General features: G+C 35.3%; 1 protein-coding gene across 1 annotated transcript; it reads left to right on the top strand.

Moving 5' to 3' along the window:
- Positions 4,670–7,233, top strand: LOC110262853 (lysM domain receptor-like kinase 3). Its single transcript, XM_021103497.1, has 6 exons — positions 4,670–4,890; positions 5,006–5,095; positions 5,188–5,266; positions 5,414–5,964; positions 6,306–6,356; positions 6,956–7,233. Exons 1-4 carry the CDS (start codon positions 4,765–4,767, stop codon positions 5,578–5,580), a joined length of 462 nt encoding a protein of 153 aa, XP_020959156.1. The 5' UTR covers positions 4,670–4,764; the 3' UTR covers positions 5,581–5,964; positions 6,306–6,356; positions 6,956–7,233.

Below are 8,448 nucleotides of genomic sequence, written 5' to 3'. Positions count from 1 at the left end.
GCACCGGTTCAATAACTGCTGGACAAATGGAGAAAAGGGAAGCCGAACACCAAGCCGGGTAAACATCGCCTCATACACCCACATCCAATCCGGCACAGTCGGGGAGTCGAGATTGGTATAGCAAACCCTCTCGTCAACCCCAGGAAGGGAAAGCTCATAGTGGCATTCAGCATCGCCACCCCCACAAACAGCCCCTTCATCGCGGAGCCGTTGGAGGTCCGCCTCCGTCATCCGCGACGGCGTCCCCCAGACGTCACTAGTGACCCAAGAAAAAAGACCAGGGACACCCCCCGCCGGGGCCACCGGAGCCCTCACACCCTCCGTCCTTCGGCGAGCCATACCTAAAATATCGACGAGCACCACCGTCAGCCAAACCTCACGGCAGAAAACGGCGGAGGAAAACCAAAAACAAACACCGCCACCACACACCACCAACTTGTACGGTGGCACTCGCCCCCCCCTTACGGGACACAACAGAACTATCTACCAAAAAACTACCCTAAAAACTACACTCAGCTAAAACAAAACAAAAATGCAGCAAAAGACAGAGCAGAAGAAGCAAAAAGAAACAGAGAAATACCAACCTGATAAACCAAAGGAAGTAAACCCGAAGGAAAAGTGCCGCAGAAGAAGATCAGTCGAAACCGCAGAAAGAGAAATGGAGAATGGAAAATGCTCTGATTGGAAAAAGAAGCAATAGAGAAGTAAAAGCAAAATGAGGGAACTGAAGAAGGAAAACCAAAACGGTTTTGAAAAAGTAAAATGACGAAAATACCCCTAGAAAGCAAAGCAAATGTAAGGGCAAAAGAGAAAAAACACGGCTCGCAATAAATACCCCCCATCGAAAAAAGTAACGCCTCGAAGAACGCAACAGACGCGACTGATACGGAAGAGTCACGTCAGGCCTAAACGGTCAAACGAATCTTCCACGACACGAAACTAAGACACCAACCTCATCTCGAAGGAACCAGACGGGCACCCGAGAAAAATTGAGCCCACAAACGAAAAACAAACGTCTCCCAGCGACAGACCGATCTCGCTCGCTCTCCCGCTGCGGGGGCAACTGTTACGGATCCGGGCCACGGATCCTAAACCCAGGACTGCACCTTACCCGGCTTCCCGGGTCCAACTCCGAAAGGCCCAAAAACCGGCCCTAACCAACTTTTGAATTCACACGTCCGTCTTATCTTGATCAGATAAGATAAGATAAGAACACCCATCATCTATAAATAAGAGGACCCAAGTCCCTCCAGGTATTCATTCATCCCTCACACTTTCTACCTCTTAGATCCATTCTGACTTGAGCGTCGGAATGTCTTTGCAGGTACCACCTCCCATCGCTCCAGTCAAGCAATCCGGCTCCAGCCTTGCCCGCAGGTTCCCGATCCACCCTTCAACCCGTACCGGAGACATCTTGTACATGTATCAACCTTCGCCACTTTGACGGAGGTCTTTTTGGAAGTACATCAATGTAGGCTACTTTAAATGGGGGACATATATATACTTTCACGCATTTAGTTTACATTTATATTAGTCATTTTAACGAATTGTGATTGATGTTATCCTATTTAATTCCTACAAACACGACTCTTTTATGTCACAGATACGTGGGGTAACGGTGTTATATATGCTTGGTTGTAATGCATATACAAAGTAATTGATGAGGGGATTTTAATTAGGTCAAATACTGCACCCGGGAATATATAGTAGTTGAGTTTTGTATAAACAAAATACCTCCCTACCTGATGACAACCTCACTGGCCTTAACCTCTCATGCAGTTGATTGACAAGCTCCAGCTCCCATTGGAACAGTGCCCTCCTCCATTGAAAATTCCAAATCCAATCAAGCCCATCCCAAAAACCACACTCCCCGATGACAAGTCCTTGCTGACTGGAAATAGAGTAGAGCAAATTTAAACGGGTTTACCCAAACGGTATCCCCCAACCCGACAGGTTGAAGACTAATCCGTCGCGAATCTGAGCTCCATTTAAGGGTCTGTCGCTGGCCAAAATAGAGTATAATGTATTTTTATGTTCTTCCCTTAAGCAATTGAAAACACAAATTTTACCTAAAATCATAAAAAAAAAAAAAAGAAAAAAGTATTGGGCCAAATACCACCCTAGAATTTATAAGTTTTTTATTCAAATTAAAGAAATTCTTTGTAAGAGAATCTCAACGATATTGTCCGCAAAGAAATGGTAAAACTATTTATCTCAAAATTTAATTACACTACAATATTTATATTTAATTGAAAGAGGTTTTAGTGGAGGTTTTTAAAAATCTCCAAAATACACTTTATTTATGACAATTTATAAAACTCTCCCTAATAATTAATTCATAATTAAGATTTAAACTCTCTAAAAAAAAACTCTCTTCTTCTTAGTTTTACAGAATGAGACCGAACTAGAGAGAAGAAAAGAGAATGGCTGACAAAACCCTAAGTTCTTCACCGCCGGTTCTGCCGCCGTTGTGATAGTCGGTTCCGCTGCCGTTGCAGTCGTTGGTTCCGCTGCCGTTGCAGTCGCCAGTTCCGCCGTTGTTTTCGTCATGGTTGTTGTAGGAAGCTTCTCAATCGAGCCACCTCATCTATCAACATTATGGTTTCAGATCTGTTTGCTCTGTAGCTACGGTTGCTGCTGCAGTTTCTGCCGCCATTGCTGTCGTAGTTTCCGCCATCGTTGCTGCTGTAGTTGTCGCGTCGAAAGCTTCTGAATCGAGCCACTGTTTCAGATCTGTTTTCTCCTTTGAGCTGCCGCTTGTATTCTTCTTCTTCTTCTTCTTCATATTATTTAATTCAGTAGTGACTCACGTAGTTTATTCTATTAGTAATTTTTATTCTTATATAATTTGCTTATAACATATTCTTATGTTCGTGTAATCTACTGGTACCATTCATGTAGGAAAACAGGCATAAACCCACCGGGCCGGTCCGCGTAACCTGCCAAAAAAGGCGGGTTGGACTGAAAAATTGGGACCGCCAAATAGCAAAAGCCTGCCTAACCTGCACCGCTTAAACCGTGGGCTTTGGCGGGGCGGGGCGGGCTTCCCCGCCGGGCTTAATTTTTTTTTGGTAAGGGGTATTTTTACAATTTTTTTCATCAAAATCCAACTTTCCCCAACCCAACTTACAAGAGAATGAAGATGAAAATTGAATGTTTTGGATTATGTTTATTTTGTTTTAGAGACAATATTTATAATTATGTTTTGGATTATGTTTATTTTACTTTGGGAATAATATTTATAATTATTTTTGGATGAAAGCTTGGTTTATAATTATGTTTATTAGATATTTATAATTACAAATACTTTAATGTTTGTGAATATAAAAATTATAATTTGTTTATACTTTTAGAAATTATAATAGTTAAAAGTAAAAAATAGAAGATATTTTTTTATGCCTTTATATATATTATTTAATAGTAAAAGTAAAAAAAAAGAAGAGAATATTTGGCAGGTTTAGCTCGCTGGCCCGCCAGCCCGCTGTTAAGCGGGGCGGGCTGGGATTCTGGGACCGCCTCACTAGGCGTGCTTCCCCACTTGCCACCCCTACATTCATGAGATCTTGAATGGATGTTTAATGTGCATGTTTGCTATATGTTGAGAACAAAAAAAACTGTTTTATTGAATCAAATATTCCTCTGGCAAATGATGCTAGGTGGGTTTCATCACTACAGGATTTGAATGTGAAAATTACAAAATCAGAAGAAAAGTTTTCCAAAATGAATTGTTTAATGCTCCTTCTTGTGTCCATGCATTTGATCAACGAATTAGACAAATTCAGTTTATTAATATCAACTAACCAACAAGTGATAAAAGCTGCACCAATAGCTTCAACAAAATGCTTGGTGTTTGAATTAGCATTAGGAAATATTAGAGTGATATGAAAATCATGGAAGATGATTTTTTTTCTGATTGTGAAAAAGCTAAAGTGAATAGCATAATATTATAAGCACATGATAGATTGCGATGATCATATTTGTGTAGTTTCCTCCTTAGAGATTTTGATTTGCTCCTGTTTCCAATATCTGTATATGTAATTCAATTAGATCAAAGTATTACCAAATGCAATAATAGGTAGCCTATGTGAACTATAAGCAAGATGTTGTTTTCTGCTTGTGTGTTTCAATGTGTAGTGGCAATTAGAATTACAGAGAAAAACAAATATATGATGATCTTTTTTTCCTTTTTTAAGACAAAAATAATCAAACAATTAAGCCCTACTAGATTTGGGAAATTACTTTTTTAATACAAAATCTTTCATTATTGCTACAAGTTGTTGTTAATATGAAATGTCTTTGCAGGATGGGGAACGGACGAAGGACTTATAATAAAAATCTTGTCTCATAGAAATTCAGCTCAGCGTGAGTTGATTCACGCAGCTTAGGCTTCAGCTCATGGAGAAGATCTTCTTACATCATTAGACAAAGAACTTTCAAGTGACTTTGAGGTTTGTTTTTAAATCATTTCTATCTGGCTTGTTTTATGTGAATCTCAGTTTGACACATTCAAAGTAATTTGACTTAGGAAAACTGATATGTGCAGTTATAAAAATCATGGAAGATGATTTTTCTTTCTAGTTGATTAAGTTATATTAACTATGACATAATGTTAAAATGTTCAATGAATTAATTATATTGTGATCATGAATTCATAATAATAACACTTTTTGTTTCTTTCTTCCTTATCCTTGTAAAGCATCTAGCAGTGGTGAATATGAAACTTCAGGATCCACAGCTGCTAGTGCTTCTGGCCTTTCAGCAATTATGGCAGCAAAATCGATGGAATTCTCTTATCAAAAACTAGCCAAGGCTACAAATAACTTCAGCTCTGATAACAAAATTGGTCAGGGTGGATTCGGAGCTGTCTATTTTGCAGAATTGAGAGGCCAAGTAAGAACAAGCCAATTATATCTTTAATAATGTTATATAATCTTCTAGAATTAAAAGGACAAATAAATTATCTTTAACCATTAGTTCTTTATCTGCATAATTTTATTCTATGTAGAAAGCAGCAATTAAGAATATGGATGTTCAAGCATCAACAGAGTTTCTTTCAGAGTTGAAGGTCTTAACACATGTTCATCACTTGAATCTGGTAACTACTTTCTTCTACACCAAAAGGTCGAGTTTCTATGGCATTCAGTGAATCTCAACTTGTCTCTAATCAATTTAGGTGCATTTGATTAGATATTGCGTCGAGGGATATCTTTCCTTGTGTATGAATACATTGAAAATGGAAACTTAAGCCAATATTTGCATGGTACAGGTGAGATCACATTCATATTTTCATGTCATAACACATTACATTATGTACCAAAATTAAGCATGTTTATGATTTTATGCTCTTAAGTACCGAATTCAACATTTAATCTTTGTTATCATACTAGTGACAATGTTGGTAACATGATTCCAGGGAGAGAACCTTTGGCATGGTCAACAAGGGTGCAAATTGCTCTGGATTCAGCAAGAGGACTTGAATATATACATAAACACACTGTTCCTATTTATATCCACCGTGATGTGAAACCTGCTAACATATTAATATATAAAGACTTCCATGGAAAGGTTAGTTTATTGTAATATTTTTGGCAATAATCATTATTTTGCAATTTTCGTTTATTGTAATATTACCTAAAGATTGCATATGGCCCAAAATTGAGTAAGCATTGGGAAACTATAGCTGTGGGCTATATTATTGTGTGAAGTGATTATTGATTATACCTCTTTTAATTTAGATATGCTTTTTGTAACTTCTACTTTCTTTTCTGTCAAGTTGTTGATTTAAGATTCTTCTAAGTGAAAGCTGCTATTCGGCAAGGTAGGAGAAGTATGCCGATTAATGGATATGAGGCAAGGGATGTCATGGCTCTTTTGCAATGTGCTAAGACATTGCAAGGTGATCTAAAAGTGGCCATAAAGGAAGACAAGGACTGATATAGTCGTTTCATGCCTCTTACAGAAGTGGTAAATGGTGAAAGAAGTTATTGGATCTATAAATTATGAATATTATTATGTATTTGATAGCTTTTTCTTACCTAAACGTGCTTGCATATCATGGAATTTGTCTTTAATCGATATTTAGTTAAAATGATAGAACAAGTTATCGATGAAGATGGCTCTGTTAAGGACTCTACGGTTTGTTCTATATCTTTTGCAAGTTTCCACTTCCATCAATTATGCATCATTAAAATATTTAAAATGATAAGCTGCAAACTTCTTTTAAAAAGCGGAGATGGCTTATGTTGCATCTCTTATTTCCTGCTTCTTTAATTGAATCTGACCATCATTACTTCTCCTTGTTGCAGAGTCCAGCTCTTAAACAATCATGACAGTAAGTCAGAGTACTAGAGGGAAAGGTAATTCCATCTTACCTTTACTATGTTCTATAATGTCAACAGAAAGACATTGGTCACTCGATCGTGATATTTAAAGATAATATTTATTTTGAAAAGAATTCTTGTGGTACATTGTATAATTTCTTACCACAGAACAGTAAAAATAATACTAGCAAGGATGGATTGCATTTATACGACAGATTTGATATACTTCTTTAGTTGAGAATACCTGCAAGCAACTAGTTTCTCTCAACTACTTTTAGAAGAATGGATCTTAGAAGAATTGAACAACTAATGTCCAATTTGTGATCATTATAACTAATCAAGTTATAATGAACCTCATCCATCGAAAGATTTCATTCAAACTCAGTTTGACCACAATCATAACTTAGACCCTGGCTTATCATGCTTCTTCCATATCTCCATTTTTGTTCTTTCTTTATTTTCTTCCTTAACTTACTTGATAAATTATTTGGATTTTATATTACTTTTTAGTATAGATGATGACTAATGAAACTTCCTAATTTCAAGCCTAACCTGTGATTTTAAACTTCTCTGACTAATTCTCCTGTTTTGTTAACCAATGATTATCTCTTATAATTCCCTCTGCTTTGTTGCAGGGAACAGCATTGGTGGTCCTTGTCGGACTTGTCGTTGGTTACCACCACTAGTTCCTCAAAGCTTGGAAGAGAGAGTTTCATAGATCTTAACTTCCCTGCCCTAGCCGAAGAAGATGATGCAAGCCAATTTGAGGATTCCGCGATTTCGGATGCAGAGTTTGTGAATCCAACGAAGGTTTTTCTTAGATGAAAGTGTTTTTTTCACGATGATTATAATGATTATCTTGGTTGTTATTGATCCAAAAAAGTACTAAAAAGTTTTGGTTCAATATTTTTCTTTCTTCTTTCTATGTTCTCTTCTCAAGAACAATTTTTAGATTGTTCAGTTACAGCTAATTGGAGTAATATGGTTTACTCTATAGTTGTTATTTACTTAATAATTTCAATATCAATTATCATTCTTCTGTGATTTTAACTCTAATCCAGTTCTTCTAAAATTACTATGGCTTAGTTCATGTAACATAGACTTTGGAGTTAGATCCGAATATCCATTAACGAAGAATTGAACTAAACCTCTTTTCATACTTATTCTGTTAGTCATATTTAACTAAATTTTTCTTCTTATCTTTTGAATATAATTTAATAGTAGAATAAAAGAACAAAGACTTATTTTAGAGATTTTTATTTAATTAATGATTAAATAAATATATAAAATGAATACAGATGTCATATATTAAAGTTTTTTTTTTGTTTTAATTTATAATTTTAAATTTTGATATTAAAAAATAAATTTCTAATTTGAGAATATGTAAATGAAATGAGATTAATGAATTATTTGAAATTAAAAATAAATAAATAATTATAGAGTTTGTGGAGGTTTAAAAATCTCATAAAATAGTTAATTTTTGTTAAATTAAAAAGTTAATATTTGGTGGTTTTAAATTATAAAAGTGATTTAAAACTGCCACAAAAGTTCAATATAAAACTCTCACTAAACACACACAAAACCCCCACTGAATAGATGGTGGAGGTTTCTAAAAATTTCGCACAAAAGATCTCATGGTACCTCAAATTTTGGGAATTTTAGAAACCTCACAAACTATTTGGTGGGGTTATAAACCTCCACAAATAAAAAAAAAACTATCACAAATAAACAAAAACTTTGTAGTATTAAGTGGATATGTAAATACATATGAATATTTATATAACTTGCATATTTTTCACAAAAAAAAAATTTAGTAAATTTTTAATCCAGTCTCTATCCCATTTTACGAAAGATAACGTAATATCTGATAAAATAAAAAAAAGAAAATATTTCGGTCCTGTTTTTCATTTTCATAAAATAACATGGTCTTTTTGTGAATTTTTTTTTCAAACACGAATAGAAACGGCTGAGATCTAAATCGTTAAGTGCTAACGTAAATAGTTAAAAAAAGACAAGTATCAATTTATCTCTAAATTTAAATTGATCAAAAATTTATTTATCTTATTCATATAGACGTATAAAACAACGTGTTTTAAAATTAAATTGGTTAAAAGTTTATTTTTTATTT

Source organism: Arachis ipaensis, chromosome B05, assembly GCF_000816755.2.
Source record: "Arachis ipaensis cultivar K30076 chromosome B05, Araip1.1, whole genome shotgun sequence".
Taxonomy (NCBI): domain Eukaryota; kingdom Viridiplantae; phylum Streptophyta; class Magnoliopsida; order Fabales; family Fabaceae; genus Arachis; species Arachis ipaensis.
The sequence above is the reverse complement of the archived record's forward strand: the minus strand, read 5'-3'. Positions and strand labels throughout refer to the sequence as shown.

Bases quoted from the DNA above. Each gene is read 5' to 3' on its own strand.
- LOC110262853 (XM_021103497.1), top strand. From the start codon at position 4,765: ATGGCAGCAAAATCGATGGAATTCTCTTATCAAAAACTAGCCAAGGCT. The intron at 4,891-5,005 runs GTAAGAACAAGC...TATTCTATGTAG, and splicing joins TTGCAGAATTGAGAGGCCAA to AAAGCAGCAATTAAGAATAT. The intron at 5,096-5,187 runs GTAACTACTTTC...GCATTTGATTAG, and splicing joins ATGTTCATCACTTGAATCTG to ATATTGCGTCGAGGGATATC.